This window comes from Pithys albifrons, chromosome 1 (assembly GCF_047495875.1).
Source record: "Pithys albifrons albifrons isolate INPA30051 chromosome 1, PitAlb_v1, whole genome shotgun sequence".
NCBI classification, from domain to species: Eukaryota; Metazoa; Chordata; class Aves; order Passeriformes; family Thamnophilidae; genus Pithys; species Pithys albifrons.
The window spans coordinates 80,254,599-80,280,407 of NC_092458.1; the positions used below are offsets into that span (position 1 = coordinate 80,254,599).

The 25,809-nt window shown below is 44.3% G+C and overlaps 1 protein-coding gene across 2 annotated transcripts; it reads left to right on the forward strand.

Moving 5' to 3' along the window:
- The first annotated feature begins 329 nt into the window (after positions 1–329).
- On the forward strand, positions 330–21,744 carry PCF11 (PCF11 cleavage and polyadenylation factor subunit). Of its 2 annotated transcripts, XM_071556295.1 has the most exons (17): positions 330–796; positions 5,506–5,631; positions 7,872–8,060; positions 8,411–8,602; positions 9,770–10,878; positions 11,135–11,324; positions 11,411–12,044; positions 12,132–12,737; positions 12,819–13,606; positions 14,907–14,994; positions 15,676–15,795; positions 16,322–16,430; positions 17,567–17,750; positions 18,166–18,321; positions 19,381–19,473; positions 20,010–20,045; positions 20,631–21,744. In XM_071556295.1, exons 1-17 carry the CDS (start codon positions 608–610, stop codon positions 20,838–20,840), a joined length of 5,019 nt encoding a protein of 1,672 aa, XP_071412396.1. In that variant the 5' UTR covers positions 330–607; the 3' UTR covers positions 20,841–21,744. The 2 variants fall into 2 exon arrangements, with proteins under 2 accessions (XP_071412396.1, XP_071412389.1); XM_071556288.1 differs by having other exon boundaries at positions 12,132–13,606.
- The last annotated feature ends 4,065 nt before the right edge of the window (positions 21,745–25,809 follow it).

Here is a 25,809-nt window from a genome sequence, read left to right on the forward strand (position 1 = left end):
CTTCTGTCCCTGAAAGCGGCCGATCCCGGGCACAGGGGGCTGTGAGGCTGTGTCGGGGGCGGGGCCGGGAACAGGGCCGGGAGCGGGGCAGGGAAGGGCGCGCGCAGGCGGGAGGAAGCGGCGGGGCCGGAGCGCGCGGCCAATGGCGAGTCGGGACGCGGGAGCGAGAGCGGGACTTTGAGCGCAGGAGCCCGTCAGCGGGGAGGAAGGGCGGTGCCAGCCAATCGGAGGCCGCCGTGGTGAGGGGTGAGCCAATGGCGAGCCGCGCAGGCGGGACGCCAGCCAATCAGGGCGCGACCGGCGAACAAAAGGGGCCCTCCAAGGCGCCGGCCCTTCTCCCGAGCGCAATTTCACATGACGCAACGGCTGCGGGAAGCGGCTCGCGAGCCGTGCCCGCCGCCGCCATTTTGTGAGCGCCGAGACTGAGGCGGCGGCCGGAGCAGCAGCGGCGGCATCGGCAGCGCAGCCAGCGGGAGCCGCGGCGCGGAGGATGCGGTAGAGGAGCCCAGCGGCGGCAGCGGCGGGGGGGCGGCATCGGCATCGCTCGGCGGCGGGGATCGCGGGGAGGGGGCTGTCGGTCGGTGGGTCGGGTCCTGGTCGGAGCAGCATGTCGGCCCCGGAGAGCAGCGCTGGCAGCAGCGAGGCCCGGGAGGACGCGTGCCGCGACTACCAGTCGTCTCTGGAGGACCTGACGTTCAACAGCAAGCCGCACATCAATATGCTGACCATCCTGGCCGAGGAGAACGTGCCCTTCGCCAAGGACATCGTCTCCCTGATCGAGGCGCAAATCGCCAAGGTTTTTATATTCCACCGACTACTACTCCTACCTATACTGCTGGGGGGACCGGCCGGGGCACTGGGATAGGGCGGCTTGGGGACCCGCAGGAGAGGCGCGGCGGGAGGCCGGGGGAGAGGAGGCCAGGGGGACGCAGCGGAGCAGGGGGGGAGAGATGGCCCGAGGACCGGGAAATGGAGAGAGGGAGAGGCCTGGGCGGGGTGGGCATGGCGGGGTGGGGCGGCGAGGGGGCCTCAGGAGGTAGTGCCGGGGAGGGTGTTGGTAGCGAGGGGGCGAGTAGGGAGAGGAATTGCAAGGGGCTCGGATGGGTCCAGGAGGCAGGGAGGGGGTCGCCGTGGGAGAAGCAGGCGGAAGAGGGAAGCCTGTCCCAGCTAGGATGAGGAGGAAGCACGGGGCGAGGCGGCGCGGAGCGGGTGGGGGCTCCTTTTTCCATCGCGAAGCTTAAGGGGGCTGCTGCTTCGACTACCCCACCACACAGGGAGCAGGGACCTCGAGGGAGGAGGGGAGCCACCCGCACACCACCCTGTTGGGATTAGGGAAGGGCTCGGGACTTGCCCCGGGAAAAGCTGTGGGAGAGGCAGCGTGGCTGGAGGTGCGAGCCCCGCGTAAATAGCAGGCACAACATGGCGGCCCGGCGGTGACTGGGCAGCTGCACCTCCTCGTCCTCGGAGCTGGGCTTTCCCCCTATATGGAGCCGAAATTCGGTGTCCCAGTCGGGTGTCTGAACCCTTGGATTTAGGCAGTTTGGGCAGTAGGTGAATATTGTAATCGTTAGAAGAGGGCCCGAGTGGGGAGATCTCATGGAGGGGGTTGGGTTTTTCTTGAGGGGGGGTAGTTCAAAGGGAAATAAGGTTAAGTTTATAGAACGCAAATTATCCTTTTCCGAAGGGCTAAATATAGTAACCTTTAAGTATCAGTTAAGGCCATTTTCCCAGTGCGGTCCCTCTGAGAGGATAACTGGGGGGTGAGGGGCACCCTTATCGTACAGAAAAGTTTGTGGGTGAAAGGTGTCCATCCTCTCCGGATAGAGAAGCGTGCGGGGTGGTGGCGGTGCGGCTTGTTTTGCTCTGCCAGGTTAGAGAAAATTCTGGGGGCTTTGGGATAATCTGTTTGGCTTTCAGGTGATCGCTGCCCCGAGTAACGCTAGTGTTGTGTGCATTTTTAATTTATTTTGGGTAGAGAAGTTTATTAGTTGAGGATGGGGAAGAAGAAATTTTCCCTGACCGTAGAAACTGCAGCAGCCTGTAGGATCCTAACATGGCGTCTGAAAGGCACATGATATAAAAAGAAGGGAAAGAGGAGGTTCCCTCTGAGCCCAACCCAGGCAGTTGCTGACATCAGTCAGCCACTACATATGGATGGGGTTTTACAGCACCTTTTTAACGAGGATTTTGTAAGAAAAGGGTTCTTCTTTCAATCCCCTCATGGTGCCAGCAACCCCTCCCCCGTTATTTCCCTTGCTCCCTCTGGTCTCAGCTGTTAAAAGGCTTTTTTCCTTTTGCTTTAAATCGTGGTTTATAATGGTGAGAATTATACTGTCTAATGTTGGGGGAGGGAAGGATCTCTTAAGTTATTTAATCTATCTTTCTATCAATGCAGGATGTCTTTTTAGTATTCCATAGACCTCTTCCAGTCCAGTTTTAAATGCTGCCAGTGGCTGAGTTTTGCCATTCCTTGGGGAGGTGACCTCATAATCTAATAGCTCTCACCATTATATCTCCTGAAGGGCAGTGGATGGGTATAAAATGATTTATGATGAATAACAATACTGTCAGGTGGTTTTTTTTTCTTCATTTCTGGGTGATTTAAAACCTGCCCTGAAGTGTGGGGATTTTTTTTTAAAGATGTCTTAAAACCTGTATCAGTGGTTAGTTTTGCCTAGTTACTGTTTGTAACTGTAGAATATTCAAGGCAAGTTTTTAGTTGTTTCTGGGAAAATGATCTCCTTTACTAAGCCACTTTCAAAAAGTGTTGCCTGGAGACAGTTTGTTTAGTGTAAAACTTGAGTGGTCTGCTTTACAATTAAATAAATGGTTCTGAAATGTGTGACTGGTATTATAAAATTTGTAAATAAAAAGTGTGAAATATGTATTTGTCTTTTTATTTACCATTGTATAGTGCAGAATTTGTTTCCAAGATCCATTTTGTATATGAAGGTTTTTTACAAAACAAATTTTTGCACAAGTTTGTGACTTGGGGTTCAATTGCCAGATACTATTTTAAACTTGAAATCTTTTAGGAAACTAATAAAAAAAAAGCCACACATTTCCAACAATAGCTTTCTTACGTTATTTGAAGGAACAGTGGGAGTTTTGTAATGAATTCTTTAATATTATGCTGATGAGCTCAGTTAGTGTTCTGCGTTCTGGTGATTATGCGGTGCCTCCCTCCCTCCCTCCCTTTTCGTTAGTGTCGAGCGGGGTCGTTCTTGCATGGGGTATTGCGTAGACCTCCTGAAAACAAAATGCATTCCAGTCTGGGATTCCCTTTTGTGGCTGTTGAAATATGCACTAGATACCTTGGGACAATAAACATTTCCAGAAGAGAAGACTTAAAATACTCCAGTCATATTAAAATCATGGTTCTTCCAGTGTTTACGCCTGAATAGTGTATATTTGAAGCAGGGTCCATGTTAAGCTTCTAATTCCGTGCCATAGTTGGACAGGCTTCCTTACTAGATTGCAGTGCTTCCATCTCTAATTGCTTTTAGCAGTCTGATGTGTGATGAGAAGGACAGTTACAGTTTTTTACCGAGCTTTTGCTACTAATGGCTCCTCAGTATCTCAAACTCAAAGCTTAAGTAAGTACCATGAGCTACTTCTATATGTTGGTAAAGTTGAACAGTATAAAATAACCCTGTGAGCAGCTCTCAGGCACAGGTACCTCTTCTCAGGCAGCTCTTTGTATCCCTAACACAGCTGACTAAAAGTCAGAAATGGTGTGCTGTCATTTTTTTATAAAGGAAAGCATTCAGAACTGGAGTGGTGTTTTTAATGTGCTGTTGTGCAGGCTGCTGTGAAGAAGAAACCGAGTATTCCACAGACATTTTAAACAGCTGCAGACCCACAGTCTTTGATTTCCAAGACTGGAGTGATGCCTTTTTTCTAATATTTGCTTATTGGGTTATTGACAGATGAGTATTATGTCATAGAATAAGATCAGCTTTTAACGTGCTGCACTTGGCTTTTGGTAACTTACCTGATTTTTCTGTCCTTATACGTACCTGCCTGTTTGTACTTTTTTTTTCAGTCTGCTCAAAGGCAGTGCATCCCCTCCCTCCCCCAACTAACAAGGAGCTTTGCCCTCTTCAGTAATAAAAGTTTCAGGTCATGGTAAATTATTACACCTTTAAGAGTGAGGAAACCCTATGATTTGCCCATGTAAAAATACTGTTGAGTGGGTGCCCTTCTGTGATTCACCGCAGAGGGGAAGGAATTAAATTAAAAACAGTGCTATTCTACACACTTGTGGATAATGGGGCTGCAGTGTGAGGTGTTGTTAATTACCTGAGTAGCCTGTCCTGTTTAAAATGAGCAGTGGGTGAAGCTGTTCTGGTTGTATCCTTACTGGATGGTGAATGGGACTTGGAGGATTGCACGTGGTTGCCTTTTTAAGGGGCTCATGGTCAACATACGTGGACTGTGGTGTTGTCTTCCATGTTGTCCCCTTCAACAAGTCTGTGTACTTGCTGATCTTTTCTGGAACTTTACTGTGCTTTCTGCTTTGTGAAAGCCACTGGTGGGCATTAAAATCGCTTTATTGGTCCAGTAGTGCTTTCTGTACGTCAGAAGTGGCTGCAGCAGCCCAGGGTCACCCCACTTCTAAAAGCACAAACGTGCTGTGAGCTTCATAAAAGGACCTAAAAAAATCCCAGCCAAACCCAAACAACAAAAAATGAGCGAACTGTTGTAGCCAAGATGTGTCCAGAGTTTGAAGACTCCCTGCTGTGGAAATGGTGATGCAGTTCCTGAGCTGAGCTAGTCTGTGCATTTACCTGGTCAACTACATGACTGAATTTTGACTGGATTTTGAACTCTGTTCTGACTGCATTTTTGCACTCTGGAAATGTGAACTGTCACCAGCTGCCAGTGCCGAGAGAGAACGGGACTCTGCGCTCTGTCCGTTTGGATTACAGTGAAATAGTTGCAACTGATTCTACCGTGTAGTTAAAGACAAGACTGTGATACACAACACAGAATCTGCAGCTACAGAAGTTCACTAATTTGGGCTATTTGCCAGAAGTCTGATTTGTGTTCCATGAAAACCAGAAAAACACATTCAGGCAGTTTTAATCATGAACAATTTTTAGAAGTTCCTTGAAGTGCTAACAATGGTTTCCTGCTAAGTTACTTTCTCAGGTGAAATGTTACACTCAGTACACTAGCAGCAATGCTGTCTTGGGGACTGCTTTTTTCCTTTATTTTTTTCCTTTTCCCAAAGCTTTGTTAGGCAAACACAATAGCCTAAGGTGTTCTTTTTTTTTTTTTTTTTTTTTGGTGATAGACCCATTGCACTATACTTTGAACTGAGTGTCCCTTTTTCAGATTAAGTTTTCATATAAACAAAACAATCCCACCAAATCCCTTGGTCTTTATAGTGGCAACCAAAAAGAGAGGTCTGTATTTCTGGGATTGGCAATCCCTTTATTTGAAAAGGTTAAAATGTGTTTTTGTTGTACTAAACTTCTCAGTTTCTTCTTATTACTCCAGGCTCCTGCATCAGAGAAGCTCCCCGTTATGTACCTCATGGATTCCATTGTCAAGAATGTGGGAAGAGAGTATCTCACTGCATTTACTAAAAACCTAGTTGCAACATTTATTTGTGTATTTGAAAAGGTATATACACTTTCAGAGAAGTATTCTAAGCAAAATTTGTTCCTGGTAAAACAAATACATGCTTTCAGGTTTGGGTTTTCTTGGGTAGTAAACAAAATTAATTGGTTTTTATAAATCTCGGTACTGTGTCTATGCTGTGAAAGATTATTCTTTTTGCTACGGAGCATGTGAGTTGTAAGTCAGCTGACACATGCAAAGTATCACTTAATTTGGTGTATAAAAACCTGTAGTTTTGCTGTCCAGGCAAGATTTTACTACCAGTATTTTGGTTATTGATTGCTTACCTGGATGGACATTTTTTAATGACCAATTAATTAGGAATTGTTGGCTTATTTTTAAGTTAGTAAATAGTCTTTATGCCAAAAATAGACTGAGAACCAGTTTCTTGTGGATTTCTCAAAACTTCTCTGTCCTGTAGTTAGATTTGCCTGATTTACACAACTCACATTGTGCAGAGTGAGTGGTACTGACACCTGGTTCTCTTGGGGGTTTGAAGGAAATGGTGGGGGTGGGAAGGGTCTTCATGCATGACTACATTATATTATAAATATGTGTTTTAATTTCATTAGACACTGAAAGCTGCTGCCATATATTTTCATTTTGGCTCTCAGTCTTTACATCTGGGGAAGTAATTGTGTGTATTCCTCAGTAAGAAACACAAATCAAGTCCAGGTTTTGAAAGGTGGGACTTGAATGGGTTTAAATTGGATAAGAAAGGAAGGGTTAACTTCTGTGGTTTCCTGGATATTATAGCAAAGTGGCATCTCACATGAGAAAGATGAATGGAGCTTTTGCCTATTTATCATTGCATATCAGCAAGGATCTGAGATCCCAGTATGATTTATATGTAGTTTGCAGATGTGAAATGCAGGACGAAGTCAGGAATAGATTGTTGGCATCACTGTAGAAGGCTTGAACTCCTTTGTGTAGAGTAGATAGGTAGATTACTTGTTTTTCAGTGTTGCATTGTGAATGCTCTTCTACTGAATTGCATTTAATGTTGCAGCTGAATGAAGGTCTGGATAATAACTAATCTTCATAGTTTTATATGTTAACTCTCTTCTTAAGCTAACTAATATTATTTAATTAACATGTACTAATTGAATGTGTAAAATGACAGTAATTTCTAATAGCTCAGTTGTCCATGTGAAAAGGTGCCAGTAGAATTCCAGCACAGATGTTGTTAACGAATTGTGTTTTACCAGTAAATGGTCACTAAGGTATCTTTAGACTCTTGATGAAGTCAGAAACTTTGTACTCAGTCATTTCTGCACCTTTTTGCAGTGAACTTCATACCCTCATTGACAGTTGCATAGAGGCATCCCCCCAACTGCAAAGCGCGAATTATTTTTGTTGAAGTTCCTGCTCTTCCCCAAAAGAACCTTCAGACTTTCCAGACTATTCTGTATCTTGCTGTAACATCTTAAAAACACAGCTGCAGCAAAAATCATCTACATGGGCAATACTTACTGACTGAATTGGATTTTGACATTAGAACAGCTGCATATATTCTGTCCTGTACTGTTTTTCAGTTATTGTTTATTGAACTACTCAACTTACGAGCTAAATTTTGCTCTCCTGTAAATTTCTAACTTAGCTGTCCTGAGATAACCCAAACTTAGTTGTTTGTGAAGAGGTAAAACGGGCCTCTGGGCCTACCAGTACTCTTGATCTGTGACTCATAGATGGGTCTGATTTTTGCAGGTGAACTGAAATAATATTTAACTTCATTTTAGCTAATACCCCTATTCCATTTGTTGGGAAAAAAATCCTTCAGTGACTCAACAGCTGAGTAAAACACCTTTTCTATTCAGTTTGTTTTTTCTTCATTTGTTTGTCAGTGTTATACTCCATTCAGCACAAACACTTGAATAATGTATTGTCTCAAAGGCTCTTTGCCTTTCAATATTTTTGTTACTGTATTTTTTTCCACAGAAATGGGGCCAGTAAAATGAGAATTTTGCTAATGGAAAAGTTGAAAGAAAGTTCTCAGAGAATGGTAATACACTATAAAACCGTCAAATGGCCTTGAAACAACAATTGCACATTTGAGCGCCTGTTACTGATCACATTGATAGAGATGTGTGGTCTGCACTAATTCTGTATAGCAGGTTCAAAATGTTAGAATGGTAAACTGTTGATAGAGATAGGAAATGAATGAAATCTTAAGTTCAACAGAAAAGTTTAAGAAATTGTTCTCTATTAACTTAACAAGCCATAGAATTGTTTTATTGTTTTAGGTGGATGAAAATACTAGGAAAAGTTTATTTAAATTACGCTCCACATGGGATGATATTTTTCCTTTGAAGAAACTATATGCACTTGATGTCAGAGTCAACTCATTAGATCCTGCCTGGCCAATTAAACCTCTGCCCCCAAATGTGAATACTTCTAGCATCCATGTGAATCCTAAGTTTTTAAATAAATCGGTAAGTTTTTCTGCCTCCTATAAGAACAGATGGGAATATGTGTAGTTTTCATTGTTTGTATATTGCTGTTTGACAATTTAGTATATTAAGAATGAAATATGTGACCTTTGTAGACAGGTAAGAAATTTACTAATTCAGAGTATTTGAAGTTTCTTTGTTGTATTTCAAAATTGTATTTAGGTTTTGGAACATGGATGAATTTAAATTAAGGGACCTACATCTGTCAGAGCAGGCAAATTGTAGTGGGGCAAAACAATGTGTTTTATAACCACTACACAAACTAAGTCCCAGATCATAACTGGGAGATGCATTAGTTGATTCCAATGTAACTTTTTAAATTCTGTTTCTAGCCAGAGGAATCTACTGCACCTACCTCTGCTGTCACTTCTGGTGCCTCAACTCCCCCAGCTGTTCCTGAAATACAGAAGAATTTGACACAGGAGCAACTGATAAGGCAGCAATTGCTTGCAAAGCAAAAGCAGTTGTTAGAACTTCAGCAAAAAAAGCTAGAGCTGGAGCTGGAACAGACTAAAGCACAGTTGGTGAGTAGGATAGTTGATAAAACTTTCATAGTTGGGTCTCTCTCTCTTGTGGGCAGTGCTTGGCTGTACTGGTAAGTACAGCGCGTTGTTTTTTCCATATATTAGGCAGATGTAGTTATTCTAGGGCTACTGGAGCAATGCAAGGTGATCTGGAGTTCCTGGACAGTTTTTGTTGCCTGAAACCCTTAGGAATTACACTTGAAGGTTAACAAAAAATGGTGAAGTTCTTCTGTTTTTAACTTCTCTTCAAAATGATGCCTGTGATCCTCATCTTCCACCTGTTCTTGTGCCTCAGAGCAAGTGAGGCTTTTTCAAATATGTTTGCTCTTAAAAAACAGGGGAGCCTTATGGTTGTAAAGAAAGACAGTTTCCTTACTGGGTCAGGTGGGATTGATGCCGCCATTGAAAGATGGTGGTTAAGCTGTATTGTTTTACATTCTTAGTTGAAAGTCTTGCTGTGTTGACAGCTGACAATACCAAAATAAAGCCTCTTTGAAGTGTTGAAGTCATGAAAATAAGACACTTGGCTGCTGAGTTGCCTGGAGCATGTGGTTTATATAGAAAAGCTAATGCTGTAATTAGAACATGTGCCTAAGATGCATATTTTGCAGTATTGATTTTGTAGTACTGATCTTGCATTATATTTTAATTTGATCTTTTGTAATGATACTGCATTATTTTGATGCTTTAACACTTCCTCTGTAATACAATCTCTTCACTTTGTAAACAGTGACAGCACTCCAGGAAATGACATGAAGCTGATTTAGGGGAGGTTTAGGTTAGAGACCAGGAAAAGGTTTTTGACCCAAGGCTGCTTGAGCACTGAAACAGGCTGCCCAGGACAGTGAGCACAGCACCAGGCCTGTCTTTGGTTTGGACAGCACTGTCAGGCACATGGTGGGATTCTTGAGGTGTCCTGTGCAGGGCCAGGACTTGGAACCTGATGGGTCCCTTCCAACTCAACTCAATTCTGTGATTTAACGTATAATTATATAATAATAATGACCCATTAATTAGCAATCACTGGGTCATTTTCAGTTAAATGGTGGCTGGATCTCGTAACTTTCAAGGCATTGCTTTTGCAGTTTTGGTTTTGAGACAGAATACGAGCACCTCTGGGTAGAAGTTGTGGCATGCAGAATAATGCTGGATTTTTTCCGATTTCAGGCTGTATCTCTCAGTGTTCAGCAGGGATCATCTACTGTAGCTTCAGTTCCAGCAACTTCCAAGCAACACATGTCTCCCACGCATCATATGACAGTTAAACCACCTCACCAGACTGCTGTGCAATCTGAAAAAAACAGACCATCCCCAAGTCCTCCACTTCATGATATCAAAATAGTAAACAGAGATCCTCGACTTAATAGGATGGGTCAGCATTCTTCACATAGCAAAGATCAGTCTCATAGGAAAGAATTTTCACCGAATGTGACCAGCCAGTCTGATACCAAGGCAAACAAACCAGCGCAATCTGACAAACAAAACTCAGCAAAGTCAGAAAAATCAAAAGCAAGTGAAAAAACACAGAAGAAAGAACTTGACCTGTCCAAAGCAAAGTCTAAATCACCATCTCCTTTGAAAAATAAGGTACCTGATAGTAAGGATAGTAAAAGCCAGGAAGGTGAAAGCACTAAAGTGTCTGACATGAGTAAGCGGGATCCAAGATTGAAAAGACATCTTCAAGATAAATCAGAGGGTAAAGAAGAGGAGATCAAAGAAAAGAGGAGAAGTACAGAGAAAAAGGAAAAAGAGGAGCATAAGACATGTGAACATAGACCAGTGGGAAGCAGAAATAAAGTGATTAATGGTGCAGTTCAGAAACAAGACATGACTACAGAGGAGTCAGAAAAACAGAGTGGAAAACAGGGAAGGTCAAGTAGTAGGAAACGGTCCCGTTCACGCTCTCCTAAGGCACGGTCACCATCTACACATTCTCCAAAAAGAAGAGAGAGGAGATCACCTAAAAGAAGACTTAGGAGTTTATCTCCTACTTCATCAACTCCTAAAATTGGAAAAATACGTCAGATAGGCCCTAAGCAGTCTCACATTGAAGAAGGCACACAAGCAGCAAGAGATGAAAGAAATTCTAGTAAGAGAAATGTTAAACAAGAGGTACGAGATCCAAGGAGAGTGAAAAAAGCCCAAGAGGAAAGACCCCAAGAAACAGCCACTCAGCATTCTGCAAAAGCTTCTCCAGATCCAAAGGAGAATGCAGAAAACTGGCAAGGATCCAAATCAGGCAAGAGGTGGAAATCTGGTTGGGAAGAAAATAAAAAGTAAGTTACTATCTTTTAAGCAACTTCTGTGTGAAGTCAGTGGAAATTCGCCTGTTGGCCTCAATATAGTTGGCTTTGGGAGGCAATGTTGAGATTGTGGATAAACTTGTTTTTTTTCTAGTGAAATATGGAAGTAATGCATACTTAGATTCTAAGGTGATAGTGATGTTTTGCCATGATTAGTTTTAGTAGGAATGTAAAAATTATGTCCTGAACAAAGATGTAATCTGTATTTTAATTGTATTCTTGCTTTCAGCTCACAGCAGAATGATGAACACCAGGCACTTAGTAAATCCCCTCACCAAAGACACCGGGAAAACTGGCCTGCTGGTAAAGGAATTTTATCACCCCGAGCACCAAAGCAGCAGCACCGTTTAAGTGTGGATGCCAATTTACAGATTCCCAAAGAATTGACATCTGCAAGCAAGAGAGAATTACTTAAGAAGGTAATATTAATAAATCTGTGTTCATAGGAGTGTCACAGGTATGATCTTCTCTTTTTGGTAGTCTAAACTTTAGCTTTATATTACAGGCCAATGACCGCTTAACATCTGGTGAAATAACACAAGATGAGTTCCTCATGGTAGCTCATCAAATCCGACAGCTCTTCCAGTATCAGGAAGGCAAACACAGATGTAATGTCTGGGATAGCCCTACAGAGGAAAAATGTGGTTTGAAAAAGAAACCTCTTCTGTCAGATGCAGAATTAACATACTACGAACATAAAGCTAAACTAAAAAGGACACAAGTTCAGCATTCATTGTCAAGGCTTGATCTGTTGGATCCTGATGATATTTTGGATTATCATATACCTGATGCATTGCTTTCCGGAATAGAATGTGAGCAAGCAAAAGCCAAGCGTGGAGTACAGTTTGACAGAAAAGAACCATTTGCAGAGCGATCAAGGAGACACTCTCCTGTAAGTGGCACTACAAGACCTTTTGCTGATAACCTGTCACCGCTTGAGAGTCGACGAAGACTTGAAGAACAGCGTGCTACTAAAGGAGCAAGAGGTTCCGATGCTTATGACAGCTGGGGGGAATCAGATGAATTTAGAGATGCTCTCAGGCAACAAGGGAAAAGCACAGCAGAGTTCCAGAAAATAGATGGAGATGCAGTCTGCAGGTTTGATAATCGTGAAGAAAGACAGCTTCTTGGGCAAGGTGGTATGTGATTTTGCTTTATTTTATATCTGTTAAGTAACTGGCAATATTTTAGTGAGTGGTTATCTGCATTGTTCTGGTGTTTTTCAGGTGTTCGAGAGGAACCAAGATCACCATTCAGTGAACGCTTCAAAAGAGCTAGATACGAAGATCCAGAGAAGGCACCATTTCCAGAAAGTCCAGGATCAAGATTTGGAGGTATTGAAGCAAAGCAGAGGATAAGTGCACTAATGGAAGACCGACCTCTCTTTGATGGCTCACCTAGACCAGCTGCTGCACGGGTTGGGGTGGATGGACAAGGAAGTCCTTTTGTTGATGGTCCTGCTGCTGGTTCAAGTTCCAGAATTGATGGGCCACCTGGACAGGCTGCTATGAGATTTGAGGGGCCTTTGGTGGGTGCAGGTGCATCTCAGTTTGATGGGCCACTGGCAGGAACAGGGGGAGCTGCAGCCCTAAGGTTTGATGGGCCACCAGGACAGCTGGCAGGGGCCCTCAGGTTTGAAGGACCCCCAGGACAAGTTAGTGGAGGAGGTCCACTAAGATTTGAGGGACCTCTTGGACCTTTGCGGTTTGAGGGGCCTGCAGGGCAGCCTGTAGGCGGTCCTAGATTTGAAGGATCTGGAGTTGGTCTCAGGTTTGAGGGTCCCTGTGGTCAGCCTTCAGGTGGTCTCAGGTTTGAGGGATCTCATGGTCAACCTATGGGGCCTCGGGGTCAACCAGGGGGTGGTCTCAGATTTGAGGGACCCCATGGTCAGCCCTTGGGGCCTCATGGTCAACCAGGGGGTGGCCTCAGGTTTGAGGGGCCACATTTACAGCCATTGGGGCCCCATGGACAACCTGGAGGTGGCCTCAGATTTGAGGGGCCACGTGGTCAGCCTATGGGGCCACATGGACCGTCAGGTGGTGGGCTCAGGTTTGAAGGGCCACACGGACCATCAGGTGGGCTCAGATTGGAAGGACCACATGGTCAGCCGGGTCTGGGTCCTCGGTTGATTGACGGACCACTACACCAGGGAGCTGGTGGACTTAGATTTGATGGTCCTCTGGGTCGGGCCGGTCCAAGATTTGATGGCTGTCATGCAGCTGGATTTGATGGTCAGCCTGGACAGCTGTCTCTCCTGCAAAGATTTGATGGAATTCATGGACAGCCTGGTCCAAGACTGGGACCTGGGCAACAGGCACAAGCAAGATTTGAAACAGCCATACCTCAAAGATTTGATGGACCTCACCAGCCAGCCTCTAGATTTGACTTGCCCCTTGGCCTTCAGGGTGCACGTTTTGAAAATGTAGCCAACCATCCTGCCTCAAGACTAGAAATGGCACCTTATGGACAAGGGGGTCCATTTGTTGAACATCCTGGCCAGGGCTACAATGGACCAGCTCATGGAATGCAGTTCCAGAGACCGGATATATTTGATGGTTCGCCTGGACCAAATTTCAATGGGCCAGCTGGCCCAGGAGCACAGAGCTTCCCACTGAGAGCAGGGGGACATTACTTTGATGAAAAAGGTCTTCAGGGTCCTCAATACGGAAATTTCAACAATATGCCAATGGGAAGCAATCAGGTAAGAATTTGACTGTATTAAACAGTTTGCTTGCAGAAGTATTTTTGCGTAGAAAATTAGCAGTTTTAGTTCTTCTAAAATCTGCATATTTTTCTGAAGAGCTGGCAGGCTGGGAACCTGTTTTAAGGTAAAAATGTCATTAGATAATTTAAGAAGGACATGCATTGCTGTGTTTTAAGAATATTTTTCTAAGAGCTTAACAAAATAGTGGGTGTTTGCAATTGCTCGTAGTTCAGAATATCACAGTGAAATCATCATTTTTGACATGAAAACAAACAGGGAATTTGGAAGCCTTTGGTGTTTTCATTAGACTTCAACAGAAGTGAATTCTATGTAAAGCATGGAAGGTAATGTAAGTGAATATAGTTCATGAATTTTTCTAAAAGTTGTGAAATTAGAATGGACAAGAGTAATTCTGTTGTCTTTTTGCAGCTGTTAGTACAGGTGACAAGCCAATTTTAAATAAGTACCCATAACTTGGGGAAATTAAGAAAGAAGCAGCCATTGTTGAACTTTTTTGTTCAACTTCATTGTTGTCTTTTAAAATTGCTTTATCAGTTCAGTTGTCTTTGCTGGTGCAAATGCTCTCTTCAAAAGGAAAAATGGTACTTTGGTGACATGTTGTAGTTTCTTTCAGTAGATCAGGGGGTTTAAAAAGCATTTTTCATTTGGGGAATAAAAATTGAAGGTGAAAAGTTAGCTGATAGTACAAATGTCCTGCAGACCTCTGATGACAGAAAATTTTAAACAGTTTGTAAATCCAGAAAGCAGCTGATTAGGAAAAAAAAAACCCAAACATTTTTATTACAAGCGTTTTATAAAACCTATTTTTCTATCTAAAGCTTAACTGTAGCTCATTTGCTGAAGAATCTTGCTTTCAAGTTGTGTGTCTGTAGTGGGTGCTGGTTCAGTTCTTAGATTAGAATTAATCATGGTATTTGTTATTAGACATTTATTGGTTCCTTGAATTTCTTTGAATTTTGGTGAGAATGTAATTGAAGGCTTAGTAAGTAGAAGAAAAGGTGGGGTTTGTTTTTCAGTGTTAGACAAAACGAGGATGTGTTCTGAAATTTTCCTAGTGGAAAATGAAAATGTGGGAAATACGAGGTTTGTGGACCTTTCCATGGCAAGGTGACATGATTCACTCCTGAAGGAAGGAGTTTAATGTATGTAAAATTATTGAGAAATGCCTAGAAGTTGATAATAAAATGTAAAAAGTAAGTTTATAGTTGCATTATTATACAAAGTTTACTTTCCCAGGTAAACATTAAACATTTAATATAAATGTTTGCTTTCCCAGGTTTCTCTCATGTCTGCTCAACCAGGACCTTATGGCCAAGGTCAGCAGTATTTGCCAAATCCTGGAAGTTTTGTCCAGAACCCTGCAGGTGTGTAACAGTATAATTCCTTTTATTTATTTTGAGTTGTTCTATTTAGTGGTGGCCCCATAAATTACCTTTTTTGTGATGGCCAGATGTACTAGGTCTGTGTGGGCTCAGGAAGGCCTCTTGGTGGCTCTTAGTGTGGTTTGTGTAGCACCTTCATCTCTTCAGGGGCTTCTCTTAAACATGAAGGCTTTTGTTAGCTTTCATTAACCATGTGGGTTTAGTATATAGTTGTGTAGAAAAGAAAATACGTATTTTTGGTCTGTTTTTGTGGAAGGCACCAAGTCTGTAGGTCTGGCTTGTGTTTGCCAGGGTGTGCAAACACTGCCAGTGTATGAGTGACCAGTAATGAAAAGCTTTAACTGGGTGATGAAGTGGATTGATTTTGTGAAACATTTAAGCTTAAATTAAGAATGATGCTGCATTTCAATAACCACTATCCAGTAGATGTGTGTATGGGCAAACAGTTTAGACAGCACTTCAGAACAGATAATGAAGGAAGCTCTTACAAGGGAAAGAGCCAAATGCTAGACATAAAGCAAAGAGAGCTGTTAAATAATTTTAAACGAAAGATGGAAGAGAGGGGAGGCAACAGGAAAATTTTGTTGTGAAATACACTGATAAAAGTGAATTCAGTTTCGATGGTAACCTTTTGCCTCCTTGAATGCTGGTGTTTTTCCGCAGGAGCCCTTCCACATTCATACCCTGATAACCACCTTGGGCAGGTTGATGTCAACGAATTGTTTGCTAAACTGCTGAAAACAGGGATCCTCAAATTGTCAAAAACTGATTCCACTTCAGCACGTATGTACATTCATTGTGTTCTAACTATTTTGTTCATCCATGGCTCAAATGAAGTATAAGAACTTTTGTGAACTCCTGTGGTTCTTTTTAAGCTTAACTTTATTTTTGAAAGGAATTTATTGCATGTGGCAGAGTAACTTCTTAATTATCTCGTTTGGTTTGTATACACTTCAGCTATTCAGAGCAGTCTCTTTTGTCTTCGGTGCTGTGTCTTAATAACTTATTCTTGATTATAATCAGGTTCTTTTCAGCTTCTGAAACATTTCTGTCTCTCTGAAGACTGAATGTTAATGCCAAAGGCTGAGGTGACATACTGTTTCCTAAATTGAAATTCTGACTTAGTTTCTTCTGTGCATTCTTTTAATAATGTTAGATGACTGACTTGGCTGTTGCACACCCATGCTTTAACATAGGCAGTTCATATTTATTAGTGTTTGAATATATTAAAAATAACTTTCAGGAGCACATAATTTTTTTCTGATGATGTACAGGAGCTTTGATAAAATAATATATTTATGCTTTCTAGAAGGGAACGAAACGTCAGTCCAGCCAACAGCTGAAGAAGAAGATGATGATCAGAATGAAGATCAGAATGTTCCAGACCTCACTAACTTCATAGTTGAAGAACTCAGACAGTGCGTATAGCAGAATGAGTTCACAGTAACAAGTAACAACGTGGCAGTGTCTAGATAGTTAATCCAAGGCAGCTGAAAGCTCTGAAAAGATTATCTTCTACTTTGTGGTTAAGAGGACCTGTATTGTTTTATGTCAGCCTTGGAGAATATGAGAAAGGAAAAAGAGGGAAAATTGACATGGGAAAGCTTACTTTACACAAAGCTGCAGGTTATGATGTGTGTTGAATCCTGTCTTTTGGGCTGCATCAAAAGGTGTGTGACAGGGAGGTTGTGAGAGGGCATTCTCATCTTCTGCTCTGCTCTGGTGAGGTCCCCCCTGGAGTGCTGCATCCAGATAAGGATGTGGACCTGTTGGAGCAAGTCCAGAGGAGAACCATCAGGATGGTCAGAGGGCTGGAGCACCTCTGCTGTGGAGACAGGCTAAGAGAGTTGGGGTTGTTCAGCCTGAAGAAGAGGGAGAACTTACTGGAACCTTCCAATGCTTAAAACGGGCTACAAGAAAAGCTGAAGAGGGACTTTTTAAAAGGGCATGTAGTTGATAGGATAAGGGAGAGTGGCTGTAAGCTGAAGGAGAGCAGATTTACAGTCGATAGTAGGAAGAAATTCTTTACTGAGAGAGTGGTGAGGGCCTGGCATTGGTTGCCCAGAGAAGTAGTGGCTGCCCCATCCCTGGAAGTGTTTAAGGCCACATTGAATGGGGCCCTGAGCAATCTGCTCTGGTGGAAGGTGTCCATTCCCATGGCAGGGGGACCTTGGAGTTAGACAATCTTTAAGGTCCTTTCCAACCCAAACCATTCTGTGATTCCAATTTTGCCACTTTTGTAGTAGCTTGTAAAGCTGAACCAAGCACAGGCATTACTACTTAGGCACTGTCAGGTGAGAAAAGCCAGTAGACATGAAACACAACAGGGAAGTGTTTCTCATGAATTGTTAATAAGAGCCCGTTGTTTGTTTTTTGAATGTTTAAATTGGTGGTGATATGAAAATAAGAATTTAGTCATATTCTGTGTTTTAACCTTGCAGCAGATTAATGCTTTTCCTTTAATGATGTAGACAAATGAAGCAGCTTAGTGGGGAAACTTGTTGTCTCTTTTTAAAGAAATGTTACGACCCTTTTTTATCTCTTCTTTTTCTAGGCGTTATGACAGTGTTATAAATCGACTGTACACTGGAATTCAGTGTTACTCATGTGGAATGAGATTCACTACTTCACAGACAGATGTTTATGCAGATCATTTGGATTGGCATTATCGCCAGAACCGAACAGAAAAGGATGTTAGCAGAAAAATTACACATAGGAGATGGTACTACAGTTTAACAGTAAGTAATGCAGTATTTGTGTTGATAAATTACAGGCTGTGATGTTTTATTTTGTATGTGCTGTAGGATTGCAGCTGAAATTTATGTCATCGCTGGAGCTGGCCTGTGGTAAACAACAGTGCCTTAGATACTTCCAAGTAATCTGCAAATGCCTGTCAGAATACAAAAGGCAATTGTATGATGAACAATAAACAGTTTAAAATTGTTTATTGCATTGTTTTCATTCCACTCAAAATGGAATGGAATTTGAAGGACAGTGGGTTTTTGGAAAAAAGCTTTTTTGAGGTGTAGCATTTTCAGAAAGTGTGAACTGTGCTTATGCTGTGTGTTGGGAGCGTGTCAGTTTTAACACAGTAAGGTTTTTTAACTATGATACTTTGAGATGTCTGAGTGTGAATGATAACTTTTTCCTTAGGACTGGATTGAATTTGAAGAAATAGCAGATCTAGAGGAGCGTGCTAAAAGCCAGTTCTTTGAAAAAGCTCACGAAGAGGTTGTGTTGAAGACACAAGAAGCTGCAAAAGAGAAGGAGTTTCAGAGTGTCCCTGCAGGACCAGCTGGAGCGGTTGAGGTAAGTTTTAGCTTGCCTTTATCAGCCTGGATACTGAGAATCATCCTTCAAAGGCATGTACTGCTTTCTTCTTTCTGCATGTAGGCTGAAATCTTGTTCTTGAGCTTTTGTGCAGTCACTCCATAGGTCGTTTATTTTGTGTATGTAATGGTTGCTTCCCAGGGACAGATGGTATTATGAATCACCTGTAGTTAAAAAAAAATAAATCCAAACCCATTGGCATTCTGTAGTCTTACCAAAATTGAAACGAGCAAAGTGTGTTACTTTGCTTCACGTTTCCATAGTAAGAGTAGAGCAACTGATTTTTCCTTTGATCCTTTGTCATTGAAGTAACTACAGAGTTTACTGAATTTTTGCTACTTTTACAGAGAAGTTTCTTTTTTGGTGGAATGGGCACTAGGAGAAAGCAATTCCACAATATTAAAGTAACCAGTAGAGCTGTATTTTGGTAGATGAGTTGGTGTAGTAATCAAGTACAAATTGTCAGAATTACTATTTAGTTTTACATGCTACATCTCTAAGAAAGTAGCTATCAAGCCATGAAGGCCTTTGCTTTAATTTTAAAAAGTATCTTTTGTGCTTTGTTGTTGTTCAAGTTGATTACTTTTTACAGAAGTACCTAAAAAGGTTAGTACTTCATCTAAAAGTTCTGCCTTTTTTTAACAATTGCAGGTTAAGACGAAGAGAGAAGATAATACCATAAATAAAATTAATTAAATCTCTGTAGGGCATTGTCTTACATGACAGTAATACAGCATTAGATCGTTACAAAGTGCTTTGTGGACTTCCTAGCTGAAAGGGCAGAGCTAACCTTTCTCAAGTGACAGGAGGATTCAGGGCCAGATGGTGATTGTGGCTCTGTCTGCAAACCATACTTAATATTTAATTAAGGTTTTCTAAAGTGATTTTTAAAGTGTGGAGGACAGATTATGTTCTTGTCTTAGTGTATTTATCTTAATTAAAAATAATGTTACTTGACTCTTACTAGGTTCTTGAACTTCCTGTGTTCAGTGAATTGCAATAACCTCATTTGTCTCTGTTACTCCAATAACTTTTCAGAGCTGTGAAATTTGCCAAGAACAGTTTGAACAGTACTGGGATGAGGAAGAGGAGGAGTGGCACCTGAAGAATGCCATCAGAGTAGATGAAAAGGTAATCTGATCTTACATATGATGCTAATTTATAGTAAAAAGCCACAAAGAATTACAGGGAGGAGAACAAAAAAAATGGAGGAAGGCCATGTATTCTTTCTCTTCTGAAGGTTTCTTATTGTAGTTTTCCTGACTTCCAAGTACATAAATACTTCAGCCTTTGAAGCACCTGAAGTCCTGGTATGGGCTCACTACCCTTCCCTTATGGTGCAGAGCCAAAAGAAAAATTATTCTGTGTATGGATATAGGTATTGGTTCACTTATTTCTATATGCAGCTGTACACAGATAATTCCCAGTATTCACCAGGCTTCTCTTATTCACAGCACTTAGCAGGCTTGTGTTCGATAACTTCTCCTAGGGAAATATCACAAAATCTCTCCCCAGATACATTTGACACCATACTTGGCCTGTTCAGACCATAATTTTTTCTAGGTGAATTGTGTGTTAATGTGTAATTGACACAACTCTGTTCATTACAAGTGATATTGCTATAATTTATTTATTATGTATTTAAATGTATAACAATTTTCTTTCAGATTTACCATCCATCTTGTTATGAAGATTACCAAAATGTAAGTGAATCCTTCTTTGTATTTTCTGAAGCATTTTGCTTTCAGTTTGTTTGCTTGATCTTTGACTTTGCAGAAAGCAGATGTGTTCAGAGTGCCCATTTCTCTTGCCTAAGACTTGAAGGCCTTCGGTGTGGCAAGTTTATAATAGAGAATTAGCCCAGATTTATTTCTGGTTGTGATGCACCACGACAGTTTGTGTGCCATAAAGCAAAGCAGTGGTTTGATGGATTTATTGTTGAGTAACGTGTAATCCTAGGAATTTGTAAAAATGGAGTAGCTGGGTATTGGTGTGTGTGATGTTTTTAATGCTTTGGGAGTTACAGTTGCCCTAAGGGCAAATAAAAGGGAACAGTTTATGGTAATGTGTTATGCATTTCATTGCTTTTTAGTGGTAACTTTTCAAAGGAATTGGAAAAAAGCAATGCTACTAAAAAAAGTAAAAGTTGTTTTCCTAGGAACTCAGTAAAGCAGAAGTTTGGATTTTGAGTGTCTGTCCATCAGTGGGTTTGCATTTTGAAAAAGGGCAAAAGGGATAAAAAGCTAAAAATGGTTATTTTAATGTACTAATTGACTTAAACTTTGCAGACATCGTCATTCGACTGCACACCGTCTCCCAGTAAGACTCCTTCAGAAAATCCACTAAATATAATGTTGAACATTGTTAAACAAGAAACAGAAGAGTCCTGTGACTTACCGAAAATCAAAGAAGAACCTGATGACACCCCTCCTGCCTGTGCAGAAGAGAGCACACCTGTATCTACAGATATAAAAACAGAACCCGAGGAATCTGTTTAGATAAACTGAGGTATGATTTTTTTTTTTTTACAGAAGAGCTGCTGTGTTAATTCTGGAAGGCAAATACTTTTTATATGAAATAAAAATGTCCAACTGAGGCAGGGCCTCAACTACTGTTTGGTTAATAAATACATTTTTGTATTTGAAATTTCTTAAATTGCCTGCACAGTTTCAGGTGTCATTGTGTGAAAGTTCTGTAGATGCGTGAAAATTTAATGGTATATGTAAAAATGTAAAATTTTCATTTGTTGAAATGTAAATTATAAATAAAAGATATTTTTGCTATATATGGAGTGTAATGTTTATGCACACCATCAAATGAAGCGTGTGTTTCTATACTTTTTTCAGTTTAAAAGGAATTAAAACAAATTTTTGCTTAATAAGATTCAAAAAATTTGAAGCAAGTCTCTTCCGTCGGTTATCTGATAGGTGGGTTATCAGGGGAAGGAGCTTCTCACACAGTAAAGCCTGGATTTCTTGTCTTCTTAAACTTACTTGAACAAACTTACATATCCAGATGTTTAAGAAAAAACTACTACAACACAAAAAGTAATAAAACTCACAAAATGACAGTTTTGGGTAGAAGGGAAAAATTTAAAAAACCAACTGGAGTGCTTGATTGTGGTGAACACAAGTGCCAACAAAAATTAACAAACCAGGATGCCTGGTAGTTAAGACATTTTTAATGACTTTTTTTTTTCCATTAGTCAAACACATCACTTTAATAAAGCTGAACACTTTTCTTTACATTTACAGGGGAGAATGAATGTACGAATGCTCATTTGAAACATGGTTAACATTTTCTGTTTTGTTGCTTATTATGACTGGACTTAGATGGTAAACCAGATATCCTGAGATGTTAACATTTCTTAAATGTTATAAATAAAATTAAGCATAGATTTGATTGTGAGTCTCTTCCTTTCAATAATGGGTCTGGGTGGCTGGTGTACATCTGTGGGATTGGTAATAATGTTGTTTTAGGACATAAGCATTTGATGTTTTATTCACTTTGCTTTTGTATAGTGCATATATTTAAAGCTGCTTGGGAGCAAGACAGAAGTACTAAAAGTCAGAGTAGTGTCACAGTCCCTAGTGTGTTACTCTTGCAGTGGGGATACTTGGGGGGCAGAATTCACCCTTTAGTGCATGATACAAGTAGAAATAATCACCAGCACAGGTGATGTTACTGGCTGCAAAAACTTCCTCCCATGTTCACACCCAGGCTTCTGGCAGTTTTTAAGATGCGAGTAATGCTTTGGCTCTTGTATTAAGGTTGTAACCGTAGTGAGGTGCCCTGCTCTAGATACCAGCCTGAAAAATGCTATTCCATTAGAGACAGTCCAGAGGAAGAAAAGTTACAACATGGATTAGGGTTACATCAGTCCGTAGGCTGCTGTGTATGGCTGCTGGCTGTGCTGGGGGCAGTTGCAGCTTCTGCCCTGAGCAGGGATGTGCCTGGCCCACTGAATCAAATGATGCTTTGTGTCCCGGAGTACTGTAAACTTCAAAGTCACACCAGGTGAAGTTCACAGGAGACTGAGCAGAGGCACGATGTCTTTAAATATGTACAAGGCTTTTAGAAAAAGGAAACAAATTATTCTGTCTACTATAGAGAACAAAAAGAGACCTACCTGTAAGTTGCAGCAAGAGGCTTTAAATAAACTCTTGACACAAGGGTAAATAGACTCTAAACGTGCCTCACTTGGTCAAGCAATTGTCACTGCACACCTGCAGATCTGACTGGGAAGGGTTCATAGAATGTTAGAATCAACTGGGTTGGAAGGAACCTCCGAGATCCTTAAGTCCAACCCTTGATCCAGCACAACTGTGATCACTAGATCATGACACTAAGTGCCAAATGCAGTCTCAAAAACCTCCAGGGATGGAAAATCCACCCCCTCTCGGCAGGCCATTCCAATGCCTAATTACTCTCTGTGTAAAGAATTTCTTTCAAATATCCAACCTAAACCTCCCCTGGCAGAGCTTAAACCTGTGCCCCCTTCTTCTGCTACTGGTTGCCTTAATTCTGCCTGGAAGCCGAACTCTGGAAATGCAGGGTCCCTTTTGTCCCATCAAAGGAACCCGGCTGCCCCCTGGGCACCAGCTGGCTTTGGCTAAGGGAATTGAGGAGCAAGGAAAAAGAAGGGGCTAAACTACGGCTTGTCTGGAGTCCGATCATCCAGCGGAGAGAGCACAGACTGGGTAAATACGCCCTGCTCCGTGCACCGCTGGGATGAGGACTGGTGCTGTTACCCCTTCTCCCTGGGGAATGCCGAGAAGGCACGACTCCAGGGCTGGCGGGAGCTGCCAGAAGCCACCGCTACGCGGCTACGGCCGTGGGCGGGCAGCTACGGTGCCCTCCTAAGGCCGGACCCTGCTCCTCCCTGCCCGCGGCACGGCGGGGCCCGCGCCCGGCACTCTGCCGCCCTGCCCATCTCCAAGGGAAAGTTTGGGAAGGGAAGGTTGAGGAAGGGATGGGGAGGGGAGGGGAGGGGAGGGAAAGGGGAAGGGAAGGGAAAGGGGAAAAGGAAGGTAAGGGAGAAGGGGAAAGGGCGAAGGGAAGGGATGGGGGAAGGGAAGGGAAGGGAAGGGGGAAGGGATGGGGGAAGGCAAGGGAAGGGAAGGCGGAAGGGATGGAGGAAGGGAAGGGAAGGGGGAAGGGATGGGGGAAGGGATGGGGGAAGGGATGGGGGAAGGGAAGGGAATGGAGGGGAAGGAGGAAGGGATGGGGGAAGGGAAGGGAAGGGGGAAGGGAAGGGAAGGGGGAAGGGATGGGGGAAGGGAAGGGGGAAGGGATAAGGGAAGGGAAGGGAAGGGAAGGGAAGGGAAGGGAAGGGAAGGGAAGGGAAGGGAAGGGAAGGGAAGGGAAGGGAAGGGAAGGGAAGGGAAGGGAAGGGAAGGGGGAAGGGATGGGGGAAGGGATGGGGGAAGGGAAGGGGGAAGGGATAAGGGAAGGGAAGGGAAGGGAAGGGAAGGGAAGGGAAGGGAAGGGAAGGGAAGGGAAGGGAAGGGAAGGGAAGGGAAGGGAAGGGAAGAGAAGGGGGAAGGGGGAAGGGATAAGGGAAGGGAAGGGAAGGGAAGGGAAGGGAAGGGAAGGGAAGGGAAGGGAAGGGAAGGGAAGGGAAGGGAAGGGATGGGGGAAGGGAAGGGGGAAGGGATGGGCGAAGGGATGGGGGAAGGGAAGAGAAGGGAAGGCGGAAGGGATGGGGTAAGGGAAGAGAAGGGAAGGCGGAAGGGATGGGGGAAGGGAAGGGAAGGGGGAAGGGATGGGGGAAGGGATGGGGGAAGGGAAGGAAAGGGAAGGGATGGGGGAAGGGAAGGAAAGGGAAGGGATGGGGGAAGGGAAGGAAAGGGAAGGGATGGGGGAAGGGAAGGGAAGGGATGGGGGAAGGGAAGGGAAGGGAAGGGAAGGGAAGGGAAGGGAAGGGAAGGGAAGGGAAGGGAAGGGAAGGGAAGGGAAGGGAAGGGAAGGGAAGGGAAGGGAAGGGATGGGGGAAGGGAAGGGAAGGGAAGGGAAGGGAAGGGAAGGGAAGGGGGAAGGGAAGGGGGAAGGGAAGGGGGAAGGGATAAGGGAAGGGAAGGGAAGGGGGAAGGGATGGGGGAAGGGATGGGGGAAGGGATGGGGGAAGGGAAGGGGGAAGGGATGGGGGAAGGGAAGAGAAGGGAAGGCGGAAGGGATGGCGGAAGGGAAGAGAAGGGAAGGTGGAAGGGATGGAGGAAGGGAAGGGAAGGCGGAAGGGATGGGGGAAGGGAAGGGAAGGCGGAAGGGATGGGGGAAGGGAAGAGAAGGGAAGGCGGAAGGGATGGGGGAAGGGAAGGGAAGGCGGAAGTGATGGGGGAAGGGAAGGGAATGGGGAAGGGATGGGGGAAGGGAAGGAAAGGGAAGGGATGGGGGAAGGGAAGGGAAGGGAAGGGAAGGGAAGGGAAGGGAAGGGAAGGGAAGGGAAGGGAAGGGAAGGGAAGGGAAGGGAAGGGAAGGGAAGGGAAGGGAAGGGAAGGGAAGGGAAGGGATGGGGGAAGGGAAGGGAAGGGAAGGGAAGGGAAGGGAAGGGAAGGGAAGGGGGAAGGGGGAAGGGAAGGGGGAAGGGATAAGGGAAGGGAAGGGATGGGGGAAGGGATGGGGAAAGGAAGGAAAGGGAAGGGAAGGAATGGGGGAAGGGAAGGGAAGGGAAGGGTTGGGGGAAGGGATGGGGGAAGGGAAGGGAAGGGAAGGGGGAAGGGAAGGGGGAAGGGATGGGGGAAGGGAAGGGATGGGGGAAGGGAAGGGAAGGGAAGGGAAGGGAAGGGAAGGGAAGGGAAGGGAAGGGAAGGGAAGGGAAGGGAAGGGAAGGGAAGGGAAGGGAAGGGAAGGGAAGGGAAGGGAAGGGAAGGGAAGGGAAGGGAAGGGAAGGGAAGGGAAGGGAAGGGAAGAGAGGGGAAGGGAAGGGGGAAGGGAAAGGGGGGGGAAAGGGAAGGGGAGGGCAGGGAAAGGGAAGGGGAAGGGCGAGCCCGCGGGAAGCGCACGCGGTGCCCTTAGCAACGCCGGGCGGGGAGGAGGAGGAGGGGTAGGGAGCGGGTCCCGCCGCCTGTGCTGCGAGGATCGCTGTGTCCCCGCTCCGGGCCGGTGACACTGCTCTGCCCGTGCCGCCTCCTCCTCCCCGTTCCCTTTCCTTTCCCGGGGCCGGCGGACGGCCTGGTTGCCCCCGAGCGGCGCGGGCTGGGGCGGGCTCGGCCGCGCCGCCTCCGCCGGGGCTGCCCGGGGTTTCGCCGGGACACACGCCCCGTGCCGAGGGTGTGCCAACGCCCGAGAGACCCGCGGGGAGAGGCGGCGAGCGGCGCTGGCCGGCCGGGGTCGCTCGCCCTGCCGCCGGCCCGGCAGCTCGGCCTTCGGGCCGGGCTGAGCCGGGCTGGGCTGGACCACGTTGAGCCGGGCTGGGCCGAGCCGGGCCTGGCTTGGCTGAGCTGGGCCGGGTGGGGTGGGCTGAGCCGG